Source organism: Linepithema humile, chromosome 1, assembly GCF_040581485.1.
Source record: "Linepithema humile isolate Giens D197 chromosome 1, Lhum_UNIL_v1.0, whole genome shotgun sequence".
NCBI lineage: Eukaryota > Metazoa > Arthropoda > Insecta > Hymenoptera > Formicidae > Linepithema > Linepithema humile.
In genome coordinates, this window is record NC_090128.1 from 12,791,161 (window position 1) to 12,814,885 (window position 23,725).

Sequence of the window (23,725 nt, forward strand, 5' to 3'; positions counted from 1 at the left end):
TGGCGCGTGCGTCAACCTTATTACGTTCGCCGTACGCGCCATCTAACATCTACGCGGCAAACAAAATTTTGTAAAAATTATGATGAACATTTCGACGTAGTCGCAATGGGCATTATTCATAAATTGATTAAACGGTTTAAGATAAATGAGTAAATATAGAAGCACAAACAGAAGGTAAGAATCTAATTCCATATTTTCAGTCAAACTATATAATCTTCAGTCAATTGATCTTGATCTTTTTCTTTGCTTTATTAGATGTGACATACACAGGAAATAAAAGAGAACAAAGATTCTACTGACCACTTGAGTATGTATTGACTCTATCTATACGCCGAATTTAAGTGTTATTTTTTATAGTTTTGATTTTATGATGATCTAACTTTGTTCGATAATTTTAATAAAAATTTTAATTTGACATTTCTTTATTATTAAAGCTATGTACTATAAACTTCACGAGTGTTGTCATAAGATCCTCGGTAGTATAGTGGTCAGTATCCCCGCCTGTCACGCGGGAGACCGGGGTTCGATTCCCCGCCGGGGAGGATTTATTTTTTTCTTTTTTATTTGTATTTTAATTAATAACTGTACTTTAGTACAAATATTAAAAAGAGATTATCATAATTGCGTTGCGAAATTTTAAATTGTAATTTTTTATAATTAAACTTTTTTAAATTTGATGAAACGCAAGGTTTAGATAGGATTTGTTTGTAGGATAACCTGTCAAATGGCACAAATTAAATAACATTTGTAAAACTGTAAATATATATTATTAGAAAAATATATATATAACATTTAGAAATTTAGTTCATGCTATTACTTTATTCCTTTATCTTAAAGGAAGTTGTATCATAAGCATCGGTGGTTCAGTGGTAGAATGCTCGCCTGCCACGCGGGCGGCCCGGGTTCGATTCCCGGCCGATGCAATCTTATTTTTTTCTAATTTTTATTAATTTTTTATTTTCTATTTGTGTAATGAACTTTAACTACAGTATTTTGACATTGTTAATAAAACTTAAGCTCGGTGTAAATTAAAAAAAAACTTTTATTCTTTGTCAAATACAAAATTAGTTCCACAGGAGCTGTTTTAAGTGCTGCTTTTGATGTCTTATTTTATCACGACAGCTAATCATTGATTACGCAACGATCATAAATCAAATTCCAATTGCTTATCGTTATTGATACCTTAGGCACGCGCGCGCGCGCGTAACAAAGGTCGCCATAGAATATAATTTTATTTGACTCTATTTTAGTTTTATATTGATAAAGTTTTATTGGCAATAACAATGTTATATTCATATCGCATGTCTTTTTTCACGAGTGTTATTATCGAAGCTACAGAATTTCACGAATGTGGACGTGACAGTATCGCGGAAGTGTCGTTCTCATTCCCGGGCAAGCACCAAGCTTATCTGCATTATTAATTGCAGCTCATTCTATTTACGAGTTTCATTTAGTTCGATGATCACTCATTTTTGATATGCCAATTGAATCATGCCTGTTTCGATACGAATGGACGTCATTTCTCTTCCGAGAAAAAGCGTTAATTTGTATTGTATATATTATCGTTATTTTATTAGTTTAAAGAATTAACGCATTTTTACACAACTTATCTTTGTGATTTCGGCGAAAAATAAAAGTTTTTTAGTCAGTGAGCTGAATTTGTAATGCGACGGATATAGAAAAATATTTGGAAATTACAAAAAATAATTCATAAAGCAGATGTAATTTACACTTTAATATTAAAGTATGCAAATATAGAACACATCACTTCAGAGCTATATACATAATGCTAGAAAAATGTACAAGAAATATATAATTTAATCCATTTTATACTCGCAGATTTTTATTTGCAAAGGAATAAATATGATTACAACGAGGAATGCTTGAAAGGCGCGAGTGCGCAGCGAGCATTTGCCGCGATTCACGCTATAGAATTGGTCCCTATAACCAACCTGTTTACACCTAAATAACTAATAAAGCATCAAAAAGAAGAAGAAGATTGTCGGAAAATCAGCCTCGTGCCTCTGTTTTATTCATAAGTTTGTCAAGCAATTTTTTCTTGCAGTTTAGAAGTCCTAGTTTAGAAGTAAACAAATTTTTGCACTTGCCCGACTACTGACTGAGTAATTGGACGAAGAAAAAAATAAGAATGGCGGCGGTGACTAATAAATTTTTAACGAGTTTCTGAAGGCCGATTTCCACGCACTTCTTATTCTTAATCGAGAACATTACGGTGAATTATAATAATTAATAAAGTCATGTATGTATGTATATCCATTTTTTCCGCTTTAATCGTTAGACGACTCAGATATTAATATTAGAAATTATGATTGTAGATTGTAATTAGCGGAATACGAGTGCAAATTTAACAAGAAGCTAGGGCACACTCGGTGACGTAACGGCGATAAATGTAATTTATACGTTGATTTAGCGAAATGGCAACGTTATGCTTGTTGATTCGCTCGGCGATTATTGCCGCATAGGCAAAGATGAAGAATCGACATGTTATCTCGTGGAATATACAGAGATTCACAGCTTGTAAGCGTTGCGTATCATCAAGTCAAAATACGCGTCGTGATCTATGCTCGCGCTAATAGCGCTGTAATAATTCATAAATTCCTCCTCCGTTACCTGCAGCAAAATAGTAAAAGGTTAATGAATTGCCTGAAGATACATAATAATATTATATGCATATCGCATAAAATAACAAAAAATTCGACAAGGTTATAAACAAGGTTACAAAGCAAAATTTTTATCATTAAATATTCATTTTATAATAATTTATAATATATTCGAATGTTATAATGTTCAGTTCTTATAATTTCTATAATTCAGTTCTATAGTTCCATATAATTTCATATTTGTTAATTCAACAGAACGAAGTTACGAGACAATGAACATATATAACTTTGTTGGCAAGATGTTGCGTTTCCCAAGTGATTTAAATTTAAATGCAGATTTAAGACGTAAACGTGAGAAGTGCTATTAAATGCTTTACTTACGACGCCGTCGTTGTTGCCGTGTTCAAAATTCAAGAGAAATTTGTTCAAGATGCTTTCCTCGCTCTCCTCGCCGCTGATGTAACGCGGGTGGTATTTCACGTTATAAACACCACGGAGATCGTCGATAGTGATCCGTCCATCGCCAGTTTTGTCCAGCTTCTTGAACGCCAGATCTACGATATCTTTGCGGTTCTGATTCATCGGTGGCTGAGAACAGAAATTATTGCATTAAGAAGTTTAAATATTTATAACATTTGCTCATCTCGATCGTTCATATTTATGACATCTATATTTTTATTTCAGCAAAATATAAAATATCTTTTTGTGAGCACAACTACGCGATTCTTGCTGGAATAAATACATTAAATAACGCTTAAATATAAATTTAAGAAAAAAAATAAACTCACTCTTATGCCCACGAGAAACTCCTCGACGCTAATACTTCCATCTTCATCAGTATCGAATTTCTCAAAGATCGCATTAATTTCGTCTTCGGACAATTCCATTCCGATTTCCTCTAAACCCGTTTTGACCTCTTCGAGATTTAGCTTTTTGTTGCCATCTTCGTCCATACGACGGAAGGCCCTGTAAAAATATGTACATCACAAATAATGAGAATGAGATTCCAATATTTCAGGATATCGTTATGTGACAAAGGTCAGGGACAGTGACATTAGGTTGATTCATCATGGAAATCGAATAAAAACTGTGTTGTCATTGCACGCACGCATCCGTGATAAATCTTATCTGGCAAATGCAACTAACGTGCGAATAATAGTTTCGTTTTATAACACATTGTTTTCAATTCCGTTCTATCTTCAATTTTATGTAACAATTAAAAATAGAGTCAACATCTATCTTGCAATCTTTTTAATGTATCGCTTACCAATTTATCTAAAATAATCGCAAGAAACAATTATCATAAAATTATATAAATTATTACAAATAATAATAATTAGTTGTAACATTAATGACAAAAATATTTATGTAAAATTTTATTTAGCGCAAAGGAGAAATAATTAAACTAATTAAAGTATTTTAAAATTGCCCTTGCGATTTTATTATGAATAATTATTAATTTTTGAAAAGAATTTTCGATCTCTTTGTATTCTGAAAAATTAATTCCATATTTAAGGAACAATTTGCGCAAGCAGCTCGTAATGATTCTGGATTGTGCATCAAGGAGCCCGGCAACATGACTAATTAACAACGATACTGAAAGTGCGAAACGGCGATGTTATCGGACGTTCGCTAACAGGAATATAGGATATATAAATAAAGGAATGCTTTGAAAACTTACCTACCCAGACCAAGAATGCCATTAGCACCCCTAGCCAGGCAGAGCAGACGCAATTTCTCGATGGAGTCCGTGGTGTTGTATATGGCCCGTTGGGCCTTATTGATCATCTCAAACTCCTGTCTCGTAGTGGCACTCTGTGGTCTCAGGCTGAACATCGCTGGAACGGGAAACGTCACGTGAGTATGAGTCAGGTGTAATACGGAGAGAAGGAGATAAAAGAGAGCGAGATAATTGCACCTGGTGTTTACGCTCCATATCTGGGCATATCGGAAGTGTATAATGCAATGCTCGCGCAGCATCTCGAGTGATGCTATGAGACAGAGAAGAAAAAGAGAAAAAGCTGAAGGCAGCAAAAAGATAATAAAAGAGCAATGGTAAATGGAAATATTATATTATGTAGAGAAAAAGAGATAGATTAATAAAAGTGATATCACAGTGGTAGCACATTCGCGTTAATTCTGTAGTTTACAATTAGATATTAAGAATGGCTGTTATCTCTACAAAACAGATCAGACAAATTAAAGAAATTAAATTAAGTTTTTTTAAATTTTACCTTTAAAGCGAGTGCATTTATTTTCTTCATGTTTGATATTCTTTTATAGATAAATGTATAACGGGATGATATGGACATGACAAATGTATACTTATCTATTTTTTGTGACGGACAACAGTGAAAAGTATTGCGCTATTCAGCTAATTCTATGCTTGGTTGTCGACATTTTTATAAATGAATTTTCCGTGCACGATAAAGTTTCTAATCTTCTCTCATGAAAATTACTTTGTCTACATTTTATTTACTCTTAGTGAAAATTTTAAATTATATTCTAATAAAATATCTCTTAAAATCGATTCGATTATTAGTGTTATCAACGCAGAACGGCCAAGAAACTGTTTTAAAAGCGTGCATAATATTCCACTGCAATTTTGCGTGTTACGAATAGTGATAACGTTTTTTACTATCGTGCGCACTCAGGTAGATAAAAGTAGGTTATTGATTAACTGCCTGTCTGTCGCTAACATTTTTACTTGATAATAACGCCAGTTTCTAATACTGAGTTGCCGTGTCATTAATTGACATATGAAATTAGGCGCTTGTTAATAGTCTAATTATTTTACAGAATCCTTAGTTTTCATCATTAGTTCATTAGTTTGCCATCCGGCCGATCGTAAATGTGTGATCATGTCTGTTCTGAAAGTTCTGTTCAAGCAAAAATGTCACTCAACATTTACTTGGACACTCCCTAATTTTTTATAACTATAGAACGCCAAGGATGAGTATCTATAATTATAGTATATATGCTAATTCACTGCAATTTATTAAATTAAAAATGTATTAATTGTAATATAGTATTAATTTTGACAGTCTAACATTTCATCAAATATATTTTAATGAAATGTTAGAATATCACGAAGACAAAATCAATCTGGAAATAATACTAGAACAAAGTTTATAAAAAAGTTCCTTCCATTTAGATATTGTAATGCATTTTAAGCAATAGCCAGTTTTATATCATGAGAGAGTTTAGTATTTCCATTTGAGACTTATAATCGGTATGCTCGCTTTGTTTAGATGCTAAGGTTGCAAGAGCCATAAATAATACCGCTGACATTGGCCAGGTTTTTCTACATCGTTTACGTACGTAGCGTGAAGTACAAGGACCTCGCCGTAGCGATATCGACTTTGCGTTTCAGCTACGAACCGCGGAAAGCTTGTTGTTTTGTTGGTACGGAATGCCGTTGGCACAATATTAAATATTTGTGAACGAACGGCGCTACGAATATAAAAATAGCCATCACCCGCTGTGAATAAATGAAGTAAAACGGATAAAATATAGGTATTTTGAGAGCGTCTTTTTTAATAAATGTGTAGTCATGCAATAAAGGTTGACGATGCAGCGAAATGAAAAATGTTCCCACTTATTCCAAAGTGGATTTTTATAAATAAAATATGATATAGTCTTCTTAAGCGAGAAAAAGTATATCATCTTTTCCATAAGATATTTTAACATAAAAGAATAACTTGAATGTAGAATACATATTTCTTAAACAAAAAATTTATAATATTAAATTATTTCAACAACATACGCACATAATATAAAAACTTAAGAGAGATAGGATCTTTATGTTATTCTTATTTCCTCTAAAAATGCTAAATAAAATTTTATTATTTCAGTATTCACGAAGAGAATAATTTATTTAGACAACTTGTATAATTTGCAATGGGAAGATTATCAAAATTGTCCAATATACTTCTGCATTTCAACACGGAAATGTGCGCGGTACCACTCACCTCAGTTCGCGGTTTCCGGCAACTGCGATGGTGAACGCAGCTGAAGATTGCGTGTGTGCACCAGAACAAGAAGCGGAAGACGCAAAGTGGTTCACAGAAGAGAACCCTTCAATGAAAGGAAGAAAGGTCCAGAGAAGTCCGTCGTCTTTCCCTTCGGCGGCAACAGCGGCGCGATGTTTTTTCTAGGCGGACCGGAAGGCGAGTGGCGGTCCTTCGGCATGGCGAATAGTCGACGTCGACGACACACATTATGTACACATCCTGGACGACGTGTGGGAAATGCCTATACACTGGTCCCCGGGGCGCCGCGACGTATCCATAACGACCAGCATGTCACAACACGCGCATCGTATCGCTTTGCTAGCTTCGGCCGATTGCACGCGTGACCGATTCACACATCGATCGCTGATACCGATTGTTTCTTCTTCGACAGGCGCAATTGAAGAATTGGAGAACGTTCTAGTCGCGCTCGAGAGAGCAATCAGCGAGGTCATCGCTGCGATTTGACGGTCGATCATTTCGGTCTAAAGCAATTTAGATGTGTTGATCGTTAAACAGTCGCGGTGCGTTTTGTCTATTTGAAACATCCCTTTCGTGTCTCTTTCATTTCTGTTTATCTGTAAGAGAAAATTAAATATAAATGCATTGAAATAATTGATAAATTATAGCTTTGAAACCATATATCAAATAAAAATGTTTCATTAAAATGCAATTTTTAAACTTTTCTATTTTATAATTAATTCATAAATTTATAGTCCACTCATGAATTCTTTTTTGCATTTAAAAATTTATTTCTAATTTATATTTCTTAAATTATATAGTCATATAGTTTCATTTATAGTTGCATTAATATTTTTGTACCATTCTCGCTCCATTAATCACAGAGATGTCGTCTGCAAATCTTTAGAACGCTTGAGGGAGTGTCGTTTGACGCTCGATTGCACATTGCGTCGCAAATCACGTAATCAACATCCTTAAACAACAAACTACAACAAATCAGGGGTCTTGAATGAATACTGCTCGCATATCCGGTCATTGTTCTCACAGATTCGTCTATTCGTGCGCAGAATCTTTTTTCTTCTCTCAGACGACATCAAGACGCATCAACTTTCCAATGTCTAACTGGACAGAAATTCATTCATAAATCAATCCATACGAGAAACCCAACATATTTATAAACAAGTAGTTAGTTTTTCAATTGTATAATTAAATATTTTAATTATAATAAAATAATGCATAATTATATTAGAAAAGTAGAAAAAAAGTAGAAAAAACATTTTCTCAATAAGATACGAGATTATATGAATAATAGAATCTGCAAATAAATTCTTGGCTTTGTGTCTTTGAGTACGATTATGATTAATATACATTATCTTTAGGCTATGCTACTTGGCTGCTTATTTTAGCAATACGTGATAACATTACCTTGACCTCTGTATTAGATTGACATCGATAGCCTTAAACGGCATCGCAACGGAAAGTCCAAGAACTAGATAAATTATCGTACATATTTGATCAGCTCTACTTAGAGTTGGATGCACAGTAGAGGTTAACATAGTTGCTAGCTGCTATGATGCAGTTGACATTACGTAGGCGTTCTTGAACCCTCGAACTTATTTATTTTCATACTATCATACCAGAATAATAGGGAAACGTAATAATGAAATAACACGTACTCAAATACAATCAGATATTGACTTACTTTGAACTAATGCATACACTTATTCATGATAACAAAAATAAAACTTTTAGTTCTCTTAAAAACGATGTTATCAATTTAAGCATTAATGATTATAAGTACCAAAAAAAAAATATGAGAGATAATAGTAATTTTCTTGTGAGAATACGCACATACAATATTGTTAGTTCGTAACAAAAATAACGAATCTTCTTTAACTATTTTGCTGATCTGTTTGGCGGGATATTGTCCAACTAAAATTCATATCAATGAGCGAAGAGAAGGCAACTATTTTAACGACAATCGACAAAAATAATTTCCTCATTTATCAATTGTCGATAATAAGGCAGGCCTGATTTATCGAGTAAAGTTTATCGATGATTTTAATCTTACGGAAAACTTGTTGATCATTTTATTGCTTATAAATTACGATTGTCAATAGTCAATAAATATTGCTCGAAGTAATTTGCTTCGTATGTGTCGCCTGAATATGATAAACGTGAGAACTGCTGACAATAGATCGCTTACAATAGCAAGGAGTTGAACCGGAACTGATGTATTATGCATGGGATTTTATTTGTAGATCCATCCTTCTATCTCTGTTCGTTGTTGAACAATTATTGATAATTCGATACCTGAATCACGACTACAAACAATTTTGCGTACGTCACTCAGATTTTGATCGACGTGCCTGGCGTGGTGAATCTTCTAGAACAGGATATCAAGCATGTGTGAGGCTGGACCAATGGTGTGACGACATTTGGACGATGCTATCATCCGGCGCCCGCGCTGTTGTTCACCGCGTGCTGCGTGGTTCAACGCGATTGGCTGGTCACCCTTGCCGGTGCCGCGTATATCGTGTCGACGTCGCGGCTATCCGTGACAGTCGGTGAAAAAACGGCGGAACGATACGGTGTTGGCGAACGGTTTGCTAGTGTTCATTGGTAATTCTTTTTCTCGTCAAATCGTTCACGGTTCTTCACACCGCGGCGACGATGAGGAAACTTGTTATATTAATCGCAGGATTATTTCTGTTTGCGGGTAAGCAGCTTTATACTTGTAACGAAAATATCAGTTCTCACATATTTGTTCAAATCTCACCACGATTGTACACGCGTTTATTTGTCCTTCAGGATTCGTCCGCGCAGAGGATGAGATCGAAGAGGATGATTTTACCGTCGAGGACGATCTCGGTGTAAGCCGCGAGGCATCACGAACAGGTTATTATCATACATTTTAATTTATGAATGATGAAATTCATTTGTACATTATTATAGCATTTCTGTGTGAAAAGTATTGTAACAGGTGGGAGGAGTAACAGTCCGGAAGTTTAACAATAGCTAGATTATTCAAATATCACAACGGATTTTTTAAGAGTTCAAATTTATTTAAAAACAAGTTGATTTTAAAATCAGATTTATTTTATTTGCAATATAGTTTGTCTGACTCTTAATCTTAATATATTATGTAATTTATATAGAATAATATCTATTACTTTTACTATTGATGTCTATAAAATTTGAATCAGACATAAAATTAAATATTAGAAAAATTTATCTAAACAGATAAAGATACAATGGGTTATATCTTTGATTTATATGATAATTATTTCACAAATGTTTCTGTTATCAATGATAGATGCTTTTATTGTGTTATAAAAATATGAATAAACAATATATTTTAATTAATTTATGGATTAAATTTTATTGCAGATCATGAAGCAGTACAAAGAGAAGAAGAAGCAATAAAGATTGATGGTTTAAGTACCTCTCAGATAAAGGAATTAAGGGAGAAGTCTGAAAAATTTGCATTTCAAACTGAAGTCAATCGTATGATGAAACTCATCATTAACTCTCTTTACCGTAATAAAGAGATTTATCTTAGGGAATTGATCTCGAACGCGTCTGATGCATTGGATAAAATCAGACTCCTGTCTCTCACCGAGAAGAGCGTTCTCGACACAAATAGCGAACTGGCTATTAGAATAAAAGCTGATAAAGATAACAAAGTGTTGCATATAATAGATTCTGGCATTGGAATGACAAAGCAAGATTTGGTGAATAATCTTGGAACTATCGCTAAGTCTGGCACCGCTGAATTCCTGGGTAAAATGCAGGACGTTTCAAGCACTCAAGATATGAATGACATGATCGGTCAGTTCGGTGTGGGCTTTTATTCTGCATATCTGGTCGCGAATGTCGTCGTTGTCACCACCAAGCACAATGATGATAAGCAGTACATTTGGGAGTCTGATAGTTCCAACTATAGCATTGTTCAAGATCCACGGGGAGATACTTTGAAAAGAGGAACAACTGTGAGGTAAGTTACAAGTGATTTATTCAGAAGACCAATATGTGTTCAAATTGAAAAATTTTAATTTTTATAATAGTAACAAAAATCTTATATATATATATATATATATATATATATATATATATATATATATATATATATATATCTGCTGTGCTGTAAAAATAATTCCATTTTTTAATTATTTCATTTTTTTGTAGCTTACATTTGAAAGAGGAAGCGTTGGATTTCCTGGAGCCGGACACGATAAAGACCTTAGTGAAGAAGTACTCACAGTTCATCAACTTCCCCATCTATTTGTGGAACAGTAAAGTTGTGCAAGTCGACGCGGAAGACGTGAAGGAGGACGCGGAGAAGGATGAGCCTGAGGACGATGCGAAGGTAGAGGAGGACGAGGAGAAGAAGTCTAAGAAGGTGGACAAGACCGTATGGGATTGGGAACTGCTGAATGACTCGAAGCCAATTTGGACATTGAAGCCAAGCGAGGTCGAAGATAAGGAGTACAATGAGTTCTACCAAACGCTTACCAAAGACAATCAGGAGCCACTGGCAAAGATTCACTTTGTCGCGGAGGGTGAGGTCACGTTCAAATCCGTCCTGTTCATCCCGAAGGTGCAACCAAGTGACAGCTTTAATCGTTATGGCACTAAATCCGACAATATCAAGCTATACGTCAGACGAGTCTTCATCACTGACAAGTTCACCGACATGATGCCGAATTATCTGTCTTTCATCCGCGGTATTGTGGACAGCGACGATCTGCCACTCAACGTTTCGCGCGAGAACCTGCAACAGCACAAGCTGATCAAGGTTATCAAGAAGAAGCTGATCAGGAAAGTGTTAGATATGATCAAGAAAATCCCCAAGGAGGACTACGAGAACTTCTGGAAGGAATACAGCACCAACATCAAGCTGGGCATAATCGAGGACGCACAGAATCGCGCGAGGTTGTCGAAGCTCCTGCAATTCCAGTCGTCTACGCAGAAGGAACCGACTTTCCTGGCCGATTACGTGTCCCGCATGAAGCCGAATCAGCAACACATTTACTACATCGCCGGCTCGTCGGAAGACGAAGTGAAGAAATCGCCGTTCGTCGAGCGGCTGGACAAGAAGGGCTATGAAGTACTGTATCTGACCGAGGCCGTGGATGAGTACGCGATTTCGGCTTTACCCGAGTTCGACGGTAAGAAGTTCCAGAACGTGGCGAAGGAGGGCTTTACGCTCGACGAGGGCGAGCGGGCGAAGGAACGTATGGAGGAGCTGAAGACGACATTCGAGCCTCTGATCAAATGGCTCAATGACATTCTGAAGGATCACGTCAGCAAAGCACAGGTGTCAGAGCGTCTAACTGACTCACCTTGTGCCTTGGTCGCCAGCATGTTTGGTTGGACTGGCAACATGGAGCGGCTCGCCATTTCGAACGCACATCAGAAGAGTGACGATCCGCAGAAGAGTTATTATATGAACCAGAAGAAGAGCCTGGAAATCAACCCGAGACATCCACTCATCAGAGAACTGTTACGCCGAGTCGTAGTCGACACGTCCGATCAGACTGCCAAGGACATCGCGTTGATGATGTTCCGTACGGCCACCTTGCGATCCGGCTATATGTTACGCGAGACTGCCAGTTTCGCTGACAGCGTGGAGCAGCTGATGAGGAAGAGCCTGGGCATTTCCGTCGACGAGGTGCCCGAGGAAGAACAGGAAGAAGAGACGTCGAGCAGTGAAGCTGATACGGAGAAGGTGTCGGAAGATATCGACGCCGAGAGCGAAAAAGATGATGAACATGATGAATTGTAATAATAAGAAATGTGAGGTGATAATATTTGAGAGACTTATTCTAGAGCCGCTATACAATGTATAGTTACTCTTGATTTCTCGACGTTGCGCGACCTTTATCGTTGCGGGTCTGTAAACAATTTTCAGATGTACACAGTTCGACAAAAATGTTAATTCAATCTGGAATGTTGTGGAAATCACCATAACTGTCAATGTTGTCAAAAGTGCAACGTATATCCAATTTCTTTTTCTACACGAAACGCCATTAATCGCGACATATTGTTGAATCATTTCACATACTTTCCGATATCAATGAATTTGTAGATTTTAAAAAATTTATATAATTTATTATTTTTTCATTTGATCTTCCGCGTCTTTTAGTAACGTAAAACATTGACTGAACGTTACTGACGTATGGTATGCTTGTGTGATATGTATGAATGTATTTGTACAATGAAATTATTACAAATAATATTAAAATGATGTATATCTGCTGGTATATATTGGTATAGCATTTTATGCCTTGTATCTCCTCCATCCTTAAATCCTAATGGTACTACTTTAGATAATTGATTTTAGAACAGAAAGACAAACTGCTGATATTCACGAATGCCATAAATTCTTGAAAGATACAAGAAAATATAAGATTAAATGTCGACGAATGCACATACCTTAAATGGTTGTCCATGATAAAAAATAAATAACTTCCTATGCATTATTGTTAACAATAAATTTTAATCATTAGTCATATTTTTTAATTCTGAGTCAGTTTAATGAAATCTGATAGACTCTAACTCACTATTTGTCTTTTTAATTTTAGCAAATATGAAAATTATTTGTTTTATAATTATTTTATTTATACTTTTATTTGCATACTAATTGTTGACAGACAGATTCTACAATCACCATTATTTAAACTGATAATCTGTGCGATGATTTATATATTTCTAGATAATAGTTTAATGTATTGTGAAAACGTAAACGCATTCATCGTTATTTTATTATTTTTATTATTACTTGCTACACCATTTCAATTTGGCGCACTTTTTCTGTCACGTGTGTTTATTTCACTGTCTTCCTTCTGTTTGTCAAACTCCCCACACAGTCTTTTAGAAATTAGGAACAAAATGAGTTCTTGCATTGGCAATCATTGTTTCACAAGGTCGAAGCTACCTTTAAATGTGTATGTTAGTTAGTGACCTCATGCACTTCGAAGCTAATGAACTTTTAACTTGTTTTTCTTACTTGTTATTTGATATAAATAAAGGAAAATTGCTGTTATATATGGTGTTGATTGATTCAGTTCTTAATTTCCTGCACGAACAGAATGCACTTGACGAAAGTACTTTGCGGGCAAAGGTAATACAGTTGCTAAAGCAATTGTAAAAGATGTTTGTGCTTTGGGGTAAGCACATGTGTTGTTACTGTGTATGTCACTTTGTAATCTGTACTTACACGCGATCGTGTAGTGATATAAATCTGATTGTCGGATTATCCACAATAGTGTTCAGATTTTTTTCCCTAAAATTATTGTCAGCAGTGTAATTGTACATATCATTATTTAGAGTAAAATACATACCGATTAAAATATAAAGAAAAAATGTTTTAATAATTACAAATCTCATTATGCTACAAAATGTAATTATTCTAAAAGTAACTCGCACAATTGTCTTATTATTATCATTATTGTCTCTATTTTTATATTAAAGTTTACCTTCTATGACAGTAGGATTTAAGTAAAAAAAATGCGACTAAGTATTCATTTTTTAGATTATGAAAGTAGTTACATTATTATTAACATTCAATAAACAATCAAAAATTGAACAATTTGAACAATCGAACAATTTTTGATTGCTTATTAATTTGAGCTTCATGTCAAAGTTTACAAATTGTTAATATAGTCAATTGTTCAGATATAATGCAAATCTATTAAGTCTTTGATGAGAATATTTAAATATGATATGTTAGATTACAGAAAAAGTAAGGTTGCTGTAATTATAATATTAAATAGGAAAAGTTGGCAGTGATATTTAATCTTATTACAGAGTAAAAGGCTTAAAGATATAGGAATATTAATAAATAATAAAAAATAAACATTAAAGATTAATAGAAATCTTCAGAAATAAAGTAATCAAGATTAACTGTTAGAAAAACAGTCAATAAAGCATCCTTACCATAGACTATATTCTAACAAGATGTACAAAGTGTATTACACTTTATTCTTGGCACCTTAATTAAATTATACCCAAAAAATTCCCTTATCATACAATAAAAAACTCGCACTTGATAGGAATATAAAACTAATTTAAAAAATTATAAATGTAATAAAATTTGATACTATTTCAATTACCATACTGATAACATAATCTGATACAAGTATGTACATCACAGGAGACCAGTTGAGGGGTGATACGCAAACAGTAGACACACAGAGTTTGCCAGATTCTGTAATTGCAAAAAACACAGATATTATAACAAAATTTCCAGTTCTCTTTTACAATAAATTTTACCAAAATTGGCTTGCAGGCGAGTTTTGTTTCACTATATATAGTGAAATATATCAAAATTGTATAAATTGAATTCAAAGTAACATTAATTTCTTTTTTATTATAGATCCTGAAATGTCAAGACATTATTGGACTGCATCCTTCTTTCTGCCAGTCGGATCTATCTGTATTCTTGGAATAGTTGTTTTGTTGATGGTAATGCTATAAGTTTATTGCAATTACAATTTTTATTTAATTAAATGATGGATCAAAACTTGGAATTTTAAACGACGATTATAGGTATTGTTCAAACGATGTCCGCATACAGTAGCCGCTATTGTTGCTGCAATCCTCACTATTATTATCATAGTAACGACTCTGGTATCACTTAATCATGAGCCAATTTATACTTGATATTTAAACCAAATAATTATGTGCTTAATATTAGTAAATAACTTTCTTCCATATGTACAATAAACTGAGTCTGATAATATATCTAAAAATTTGTAAGAATATTATATACAATGAATAAATAAATATATTACTTACTACTAGGAGTGTACATTCATCATCTTCTTTTTAATCATAGCTTCTGAAACACGCTCTGCTATTTCTAGATATTTTTCCAGCGTTGAATTTAATCTCTCATAGCTCTAAAACATAAATTATAACGTATATTAAAATGTGGCTTACCGTGGTATATTTTATGATGATATATTAATTTTAGAATTTACCTCTATGTAAACAGAATCCTTATTTAAATCTTCTAGTTCACTTAATAATACTTCTATAGTATTAAACGGCAACCAAGTTGGCGGTGCGATAGCCACTAATGGTGTTTTAAGACCAAAATGCTCTAGTCCACAACCTAATACTGCATTAATATAATCTATCGCTAAGTCACTGGCTTCCAATAATCGGCCGCTATTCAGCATGAGACGAAGAAGCTCCGAGGCGTTTCGCTTCTGTAATATTACGAACAAGATTACGAATATAGCATAGAAAAATTACATAAATTTGATCAAAAATTACTTACTTTGTACGATATTAATAACCATTGCGGCAGGAAGGCTCCATCTTGCAATAATTTTCGCGCAACGGCTTTATGTAGTTCACTGTTATTATCTTTTTCATGCTTTAACGTAAAGTACTCTAATAATTTCCAAGCCGTATTCGTTATGGTTGTATTAGATATTCCGATATCTGGAAAAGAATATTTTTTTGTGTTACAGCTTTTGAAAAAAAAATTAGATATGATTGCACAAACGCGATCTCTTTGTACAATTACAAATGATTATACACACCAAATATGTCGTTTTGCGTCAGCCAATCCCAGGCATTCGGATCCTCGCGTTGACTCAATTTGATGCACTGAGAAGTCAAACTCTCAAGCACAGAGGTTTTACTAATTTTAAATTCGTCGCACAAGTGTAACGCCATTGTGTACAAGCCAATGCTGCATAACGTGACAATAAGCTCGGGTGGTTCTGAAATATATATATATATATATGTTGGTGTGATCTCGTTTGTTGAGTTCCAACAAAATTGTTCGTATTTTCCTCATAGAAAAGTTCACTAAACAATTAAGTCTTCATTAGACAATTACCAGTATGTGTAACTATGTGCATATCCGAATTTATTTTCGATATCTTTAATCTCGCGTCTACTATATAATATTCTTTCTTGATATCATCTAACTCGAGCACTTCGACTTGCTTCTTTATCTTATAGTGCAACACCTCTTTTCCGTCTATGCTTCTCTTCTTCTGTGGATTCGACGAGTTCATCTCGTCCGAAACGCTCTGATCGACTACAGGTCTTACAATCCACCTGTACTTCTCGCTTACATGATATAACGCGTTAATGCACGCTAGTAAACATTGAGCTTGCTTCGCTATAATTGGCGCGGAATGAGGTTCTTGGCTTAAACGCATAGCTTGTTCGTACATCACCGATGCCGCTGTAAAAGTGTCATGAAAATATATAGTAACAATATATACGTATACTCAGTTGCAGAAACGGATAAGAAACTTACCTTTCCGCATGTTTTGCTTATTGACATGGAAGCTGTACAAAAAGTTATAATAATTGTTTTCCATCAGATCGACGCTCCTGGCTCTGCCTTCTACTATTCTCTCAAGATCCTCGTACATGTCGACGTACGGAAAAGAAATTAAATCTATCAACAGCTTTTTCTCGAACAGCGTAACGACCAATTGCCGCAAACAGTCCACTCTACGCGCGGCGTCTGGGTTCGCGTTCAAGCAGTGATAAGCTTCCGTGTGGTGACCCAGGCTCAAGTGTTGCGCGAATATAATAGAATGAAGCGTCGGCAAATTCGGATCGTCCGCGTCGGCGGTCGCTATGGCAGTTTCGGCGATCTCTATTATACAGTCGGACGCGCTGTGTTCCTCGAACAATTTGATAACTTTCAGGTAATAATGGATCAGAGCGTTGTTGCCCGACGTCACATTAGAGTCGAGTAAAGCGTCTGCTAGGAATACGTCACTCAAAATTCCGTTGGAAGCACGAAGAAAATGGTCGCACGCCTTCTGCATCTCTCCCATCTCGAGCAAGGCAACCGCTAGTATAAATTTCCTCGAGGCGCTGTTCCACTCGCACCACGTGTTCAGAAGTCTCACGTATTCTTGAACGAGCAGGAATTGACAACTGGAGAGCAACCATTCGGGGAAGATAAAGTTTCCGGATATTGGCCATCTATTTGTGTCATTTAAGGAAATATAAAAAAAATTTAACGCAATCTAAATAAAAATTCAAGTAAAGGATACATAAGTTGCGCAATAAGCGTCACATGTGTCAGCATGCTGTAATGCCAAGGTATTAGACTCGTCGGATCCATGCTCATTTGGGCCATCAGAATATGAGCGTGCTTGGCGCCGCTGCTATGAATAAACAATTCTAAGAGCGACATGGACCGATGCTGCCTTTGTCCAACGTTAATTCGCGGATCGGTGAGCTTTAACGTTGAAAGACGCTGGGAGCTGGATTCGCTGCAAATATTTCATCGTTTTGTTATGCATTTTCATAACAATCAAAGACAATTTGTATGACTTTTATACTATCAAAGTGATAAGACTTACAGTAATGATTGTGAAGGAGTGTATGCTGCTGTAGACTCGCATATCCATGTGACGACATAGTAAGCTTGAGTAAGTACAACGGTTCTTGGTGCCAATGACGATCTTATGGTGTGCAAGGATCTCGAGTCAAATATTTCGGGACGCAGTAATACGATTTGTTGCAAGATCAACAGATCTCTGCAGATGGAGAATCTCAAGAGCGCTATTTGCGTCACGCTTTCCGTTATCGTGGAAATTCCTAGCTGGCTGCCGAACAGATGATTGACGTTCAACAAGGTCTTCGAAGCGTCGTGATCCTCCTCGAATTGTAGCTTATTTGGCTGTCCAAGATCGTACGTTAACGCTTCCAACAGCATGGCTATGGCAGCCGATATATCTTTAACGGTGCTCAATTTGTGATAGAGTTCCGATTGGAAGTCGAAATCCGACAGCTGTTAACACATAAACGGATTATTTTCAATCTGTGAAGAGAAACAAGAAGCTAATTAAAATACTCACTGGATCGTCGGGTTCCAGCGTTAGCTTCGACAGCAAATCATCGATTATGATATCTGGACTTCTCAGATGATACAGTTCCTTTTCCATCTCCGTTTTAGTCTCTTCAGACAATTGCTCGCCCAACATGACTAACGCGGACATTAGAATAATCAGATCTTGGCACGTGTCTTCGTCCTGCGATAGAACAGGCGTCGTTTTAAAACGAGAGGTGTAGGACTTGTCGTTGCAGAGCATCAGATGTTCCAAAGCTTCCATAGGTCTTAGAAGCGAGAAAGAAGACTTCTTCAATAAGACGACGCCGTAAACGCTCGGTAATAGCAGTAAACCGACAGGACGCGTGCCATTTGCGTGATACTGCACGACACACGAGTAAAACTTTGACCAGCATCGATTGGCGATTTCCAGATAATCTTCGTCCATGATCACGTAATCCATCACTTCTGCCTGCATCTCCGCCTCTACGGCCATGCAAACTCTTTCTTTCAAAACGGCCGGTGAGAAGGTCATTTCCGCTAATACGTTGGATCTTCTATAGATGCTTAATGCTTTCGTGATGTCCGCCAGCGAAAATTGTCCAGGATGAAAAATGTAATTAATGTACGCTTGTCTCGGATCAGTTCCGGGGTCGGTCACGATGTAATCTCTGTCGCGCGCTTGTTCCAAAATCGTGGTTTCCCATTCGGAATTAACGCGATGCGTGCTATTCAGCGATAATTGTGCGTGCGTCACTGCCACGGCATCCATGTCCGCCGTTCTCCACACTGCCCACAATCTAGTGGGTGTGAATGCAAAATCCACCAGATGTTGCTGTTTAGAGATAATATAAAGTTGTTATATTCGTCTTAGAGTGAAATACATAGTAAAACGAAGGTATCTATAAAAGTACTTACATCCGGCGCATACAATGTACACAGTCTAACGAACTTGAATATGCCGTTCTCTTCTACAGACTTCAGAATGCTGAATTCGCATCCCGTGCTGAATTTTAAGAAGATTCCAAGATACAGTTCGTTATCGTTGCCGAGAGCTTTCCTCAAGACGTGACCTTGCGCACCTTGAGACACAACACGATTCTCGATTGCTGCGTCCGTCACAGCTATGCACTGTGTCTTGTTGCACGACCATATGCGTACATTACCCTCACGATATAACGCGAATAGGTATGTATCGCTACCGTAATTGTGTATAACTAGGGACATAGCAACATGAGCTTCGATATTGCGACCTCTAAATGCGGTGGCTATGCCACTCAAAAACTTGGGCACTATTGAGTCTTGCTTCAGTTCATTAGTATGTACGTAACCTGTGAGTGTTTCAAGCCTCAGGAGTAATATAGTAGCTGAACTGTAAGCAAGAGCAAATAACGCTTCTTCTTGAGGTAATATAAGCCAAGATGCTGCTGCATGAGGCACTGGCGAGTCTGTGCAAAGTAAAACAGCACTGTTAAATAAGTGATATACAAATATTATAACAGCAAAAATAAATATTGTGTCACAAACTTACTTGTGGTTCCAGCATTAGAAATAATGTGAAATGTATGAGGATCTCTGGCACTTTGTGCAGAGGCTTCACTAAATATAGATTGTACACTAAAGTCCGTATATGCACCCAATAAATTTTCCTTGTAGAAAATAAATTGTTATTAACAAAATAATTATGTCAAAGACAAATTGCAAGATTCGTGCATACTTACTTGTTTGTGAATCTTATCTGGATGAGAAAAGGAAAGTTTGTGAACACTGGAAACAGTGACGATCAAAATAATGACAGAATTGACTGTTTCATGAATAGAAATTCCATCCAAGATTGGAGTATCCGTAAATTTGTATCTCACTCGACAGTTTGCAAGATTAATGTCCAGACTATGCTCAACTAATTCGAGTACGTCATGGCAAATACGCCAGTAAATAAACCGATTACGAGTAAAATATTTAGAAGAGTTTTTGTATGAATAGCCACCTGCTCTTTCTGGTACTTTTATATCTTGCAATGTACTTTGGCTTCCGCCTGCAAAAGATAAAATTATACTATTAGTTACAACATACTTTTATCATATAATATATAGATTATCATACATATATTATCATATAATTATTTATTACTTTTATTAAAGTATTGTACATGTAAACTTGACGCACACAAATACTTGAAATTCGCAACATTTAGCGCTTAATTCGTGTTAAAAATCCAAAATAATTTATGAAATATGAGTAACAAGTGAATAGAGGTTAGATAATATATGCACAAAAAATAATATTTCAACTTGCAAATATTCTATTATATTTTGTTCAACAAACATTTTAGATATGCACTATCACGAACAATGTTTCAAAGTGTTTTTATATAATATTGTAAGAGAAATTTTGATTTGCCGGGCCAATGAATAGAGGTTATAATATGCTCACCTGTATTCAAGGTAATTTCTTTCCATTTTTCTGGCAGAGTTTGATCCGGCACGACCTCGCGATATCCCAGCGGAAACTCTACCATGTTATAATTCTTTCAAGAAACACTTCAAACTATCTGTCTGTCACTTTACATTACAAAAAACCGCCAGAAATTTGAGCAGTATCGAACGGTTTTTGGCGCTCACCTCGTGCTCTATGTATGCTTATACTAGGTGTCTCAGACGACTCGCATTTTCTCTCGAAACAATCATGGTCGCTCAACGTCGAGATATCGACAATTTTTCAATTAAAATATTCATCACTAAAAACTGGAACAACTGGAAAATTAGCTAATCGCAGTGTCACAAAATATATTTTTATCATAAATGCATAAAGAAAAGACACTGTAATTATTCAATTCAAATTTTTTTATTACAAATCATTATCGATATCTCGATGCTCGATAAATCGGTTATCTTGCTACTTGTAATTATTTCATGTGACACCCTATAGAATACACAATTTATTACAAGAATCATGTGGGATGTGGGGTATCTGTTTAGCGTCTATAGCGTCAGTCGTGATTGTTGCGATAGGAATTACTCGAGGCATCTCAAACATGGCATATCAATTGAAAGATATGTGCAAATTAGGGGTTACAAGACAAAGAAATGAATAAATCTTAATGGAGCGACCGTAGTTATATTAATTAATAATCCATTATCTGGAATAATGTCGCGATCAGAATTTGACATGTATGACGTTTGAGATAAACTAAAATATTAAACGTCATTTATTATTTTACCGAAATTCTTAGTTTAAACAAGTATAATACTGGGTTTCAAAGATGAACAAGAAAGTGGTCGTTGCGTTTTATTTGTTGCTAAATGTAATCTTTTCGATTGTGATTGTACTATTGAACAAATGGCTTTACATTCACACCCGTTTTCCGAACATTACACTGTCCATGATACACTTTGTTATTACATTTATCGGTTTAATAATCTGCGAGAAGTTAGACGTCTTCTGTGTTAAGGACATCGACATTAAGCAGATGATACTAATTGCAATGACATTTTGCGGATTTGTCGTTCTGACCAATTTAAGTTTAGCTCATAACACAGTTGGAACTTATCAGATGGCAAAAATGTTGACAACACCCTGTGTGATAGTAATGCAAATAATATTTTATAAGAAGCGTTTTAGCATGCTTGTTAAGCTCACGTTGATACCGATTACATTGGGAGTCATAATCAATTTTTATTACGATATACAATTCAACATCATTGGAACTATTTATGCAACACTAGGAGTGCTTGTAACATCTCTGTATCAAGTTGTATGTTGTGTGTGTCTTATTTATTATTTTTACATAAACATAAAAGTCAGAATTTATGCCTGAACTTAGGAATAACTATGACATATAGCTGGTTATACATATTTTTTGTAGATGGTGAACAGAAAACAGAGAGAATTTCAAATGGATCCAATGCAACTATTATTTTATCAAGCACCATTGTCTGCTGTTATGCTCTTGATTGTTGTTCCAATTTTGGAACCAGTTGGACAAACCTTCACACACAACTGGTCGCTGTTAGACGTAGTATGTTATTGAAAAATTTTTATTAATATTATTTGATCGAACATAAATATGTAATATCTTTACATATCATTTTTTACAGACCATGGTGGTGTTCTCAGGTGTAGTGGCATTTTTCGTGAATTTAACTTCCTACTGGATTATAGGAAAGACTTCGCCTTTAACGTATGTAAAATTATTACAAACTTAGGTAAAATTGTTACAAACAATTTACAAATTCTTGCATTGTATCCTTTAACAAAATGTTTAGATATAACATGGTTGGTCATTCCAAGTTCTGCCTTCTTTTGTTGGGGGGTGCAATGCTTTTCCATGAAACATTAGCGATAAATCAAGTTATTGGTATAACTTTGACTTTAATGGGGATTGTATCATACGCTCATGTCAAAGTAAGTGTCTAGCTTTTATATACAATGTCTCTTTGCTAATACTTTGTATTTAATTATATTTTTTTTCCAGATAAAAGATAACCAGGTCATAGCACCCCAGTTTGAGGATAGAGAAATAAAACCTCTGTATAAAGTATGATTCTATTTCAGAGCAAATAGTTGATCAAAGAAACTTGAAATTTTGAAGAAAATCAGTCGTGATACTTAATAATGTATAAAAATATTTTGTAAGTCTAAAAAGTCTATATTATAATAAACAATTATTTATTACTCTCAAATTGTCCCAAACTTTTCTAATCCCCATTACATGTAATGATATCAAATGTTTTTCATATAATTCTAATTGTAATTGAATTCTAACACGTAGATAAGCAAAAATTGAAACGCAATTTTTCATATTATAATTAGTTTTGGTTATTGTTTAATTCAGAATGTTTCTTTCTATAGACAATGTCTAAAAGTGGTCAAAAAAAGTTATTAAATTACAAGGAGATTGATTAAAACAAAAAAGCTAATTATACAATAGTATAAGCAAAACAAATGCAAATTAACGTTAAAATTAATACAAAAAAGATCGCTTGAATCAAACACCTGGCAACAAAAGGGTCACCGTCACACCTTGGGCAGAGATAGTTGAAACTGTCTTGAAATTAGCGGCAACTTTCAAATTAAGTGATTCATCGTTAGCTTTTTCCCAGGTGCACCAGACCCGACAGTAGGGTCTCCAGAATACCTTATATAGTAAATTTGTCTGCATAAAGCACTACCGAGAAACTGCTATTATCCCATGAGACATCTAGCTTTAGAAAAATGTATCAATTGCTAGACGCGGACTTTTTAACAGACAAATCTGTAATAATTAAATATTATTCATTGATGGCAAATATACTTTTCACAGTTTACAG

At 35.2% G+C, this 23,725-nt stretch overlaps 4 protein-coding genes, 2 long non-coding RNA genes and 2 other non-coding genes across 8 annotated transcripts; 6 read left to right on the plus strand and 2 right to left on the minus strand.

Moving 5' to 3' along the window:
• Positions 1 to 10: 10 nt before the first annotated feature.
• On the plus strand, positions 11 to 943 carry LOC136997530 (uncharacterized). Its single transcript, XR_010888252.1, has 2 exons — positions 11 to 174; positions 256 to 943. It is a non-coding gene; the product is annotated as an uncharacterized lncRNA (long non-coding RNA).
• Positions 471 to 542, plus strand: TRNAD-GUC (transfer RNA aspartic acid (anticodon GUC)). Its single transcript has one exon. It is a non-coding gene; the product is annotated as a tRNA-Asp (tRNA).
• On the plus strand, positions 853 to 923 carry TRNAG-GCC (transfer RNA glycine (anticodon GCC)). The gene has a single exon. It is a non-coding gene; the product is annotated as a tRNA-Gly (tRNA).
• An 81-nt stretch (positions 944 to 1,024) lies between the features above and the next one.
• On the minus strand, positions 1,025 to 6,922 carry LOC105668949 (calcyphosin-like protein). Its single transcript, XM_012361663.2, has 5 exons — positions 6,593 to 6,922; positions 4,303 to 4,459; positions 3,410 to 3,587; positions 3,003 to 3,209; positions 1,025 to 2,631 (listed from the first exon to the last, which is right to left on the minus strand). Exons 2-5 carry the CDS (start codon positions 4,455 to 4,457, stop codon positions 2,530 to 2,532), a joined length of 642 nt encoding a protein of 213 aa, XP_012217086.1. The 5' UTR covers positions 4,458 to 4,459; positions 6,593 to 6,922; the 3' UTR covers positions 1,025 to 2,529.
• Positions 6,923 to 9,130: 2,208 nt separating this feature from the next.
• On the plus strand, positions 9,131 to 12,858 carry Gp93 (heat shock protein 90 Gp93). Its single transcript, XM_012361660.2, has 4 exons — positions 9,131 to 9,311; positions 9,404 to 9,490; positions 9,983 to 10,589; positions 10,781 to 12,858. The coding sequence occupies exons 1-4, from the start codon at positions 9,266 to 9,268 to the stop codon at positions 12,378 to 12,380; spliced, it is 2,340 nt and encodes a 779-aa protein (XP_012217083.1). The 5' UTR covers positions 9,131 to 9,265; the 3' UTR covers positions 12,381 to 12,858.
• A 963-nt stretch (positions 12,859 to 13,821) lies between these two features.
• Positions 13,822 to 15,396, plus strand: LOC105668969 (uncharacterized). The gene is made up of 3 exons (XR_010888245.1): positions 13,822 to 13,997; positions 14,751 to 14,885; positions 14,973 to 15,396. It is a non-coding gene; the product is annotated as an uncharacterized lncRNA (long non-coding RNA).
• Positions 14,147 to 21,292, minus strand: Nup160 (nuclear pore complex protein Nup160). Its single transcript, XM_012361689.2, has 14 exons — positions 20,850 to 21,292; positions 20,138 to 20,451; positions 19,948 to 20,065; positions 19,335 to 19,864; positions 18,445 to 19,251; positions 17,947 to 18,377; positions 17,635 to 17,856; positions 16,881 to 17,563; positions 16,452 to 16,805; positions 16,150 to 16,332; positions 15,882 to 16,048; positions 15,580 to 15,810; positions 15,395 to 15,498; positions 14,147 to 14,804 (listed from the first exon to the last, which is right to left on the minus strand). Exons 1-13 carry the CDS (start codon positions 20,932 to 20,934, stop codon positions 15,397 to 15,399), a joined length of 4,227 nt encoding a protein of 1,408 aa, XP_012217112.2. The 5' UTR covers positions 20,935 to 21,292; the 3' UTR covers positions 14,147 to 14,804; positions 15,395 to 15,396.
• An 85-nt stretch (positions 21,293 to 21,377) lies between these two features.
• LOC105668968 (solute carrier family 35 member E3-like) lies at positions 21,378 to 23,098 on the plus strand. The gene is made up of 5 exons (XM_012361691.2): positions 21,378 to 22,170; positions 22,282 to 22,434; positions 22,514 to 22,596; positions 22,682 to 22,820; positions 22,891 to 23,098. The coding sequence occupies exons 1-5, from the start codon at positions 21,679 to 21,681 to the stop codon at positions 22,957 to 22,959; spliced, it is 936 nt and encodes a 311-aa protein (XP_012217114.1). The 5' UTR covers positions 21,378 to 21,678; the 3' UTR covers positions 22,960 to 23,098.
• The last annotated feature ends 627 nt before the right edge of the window (positions 23,099 to 23,725 follow it).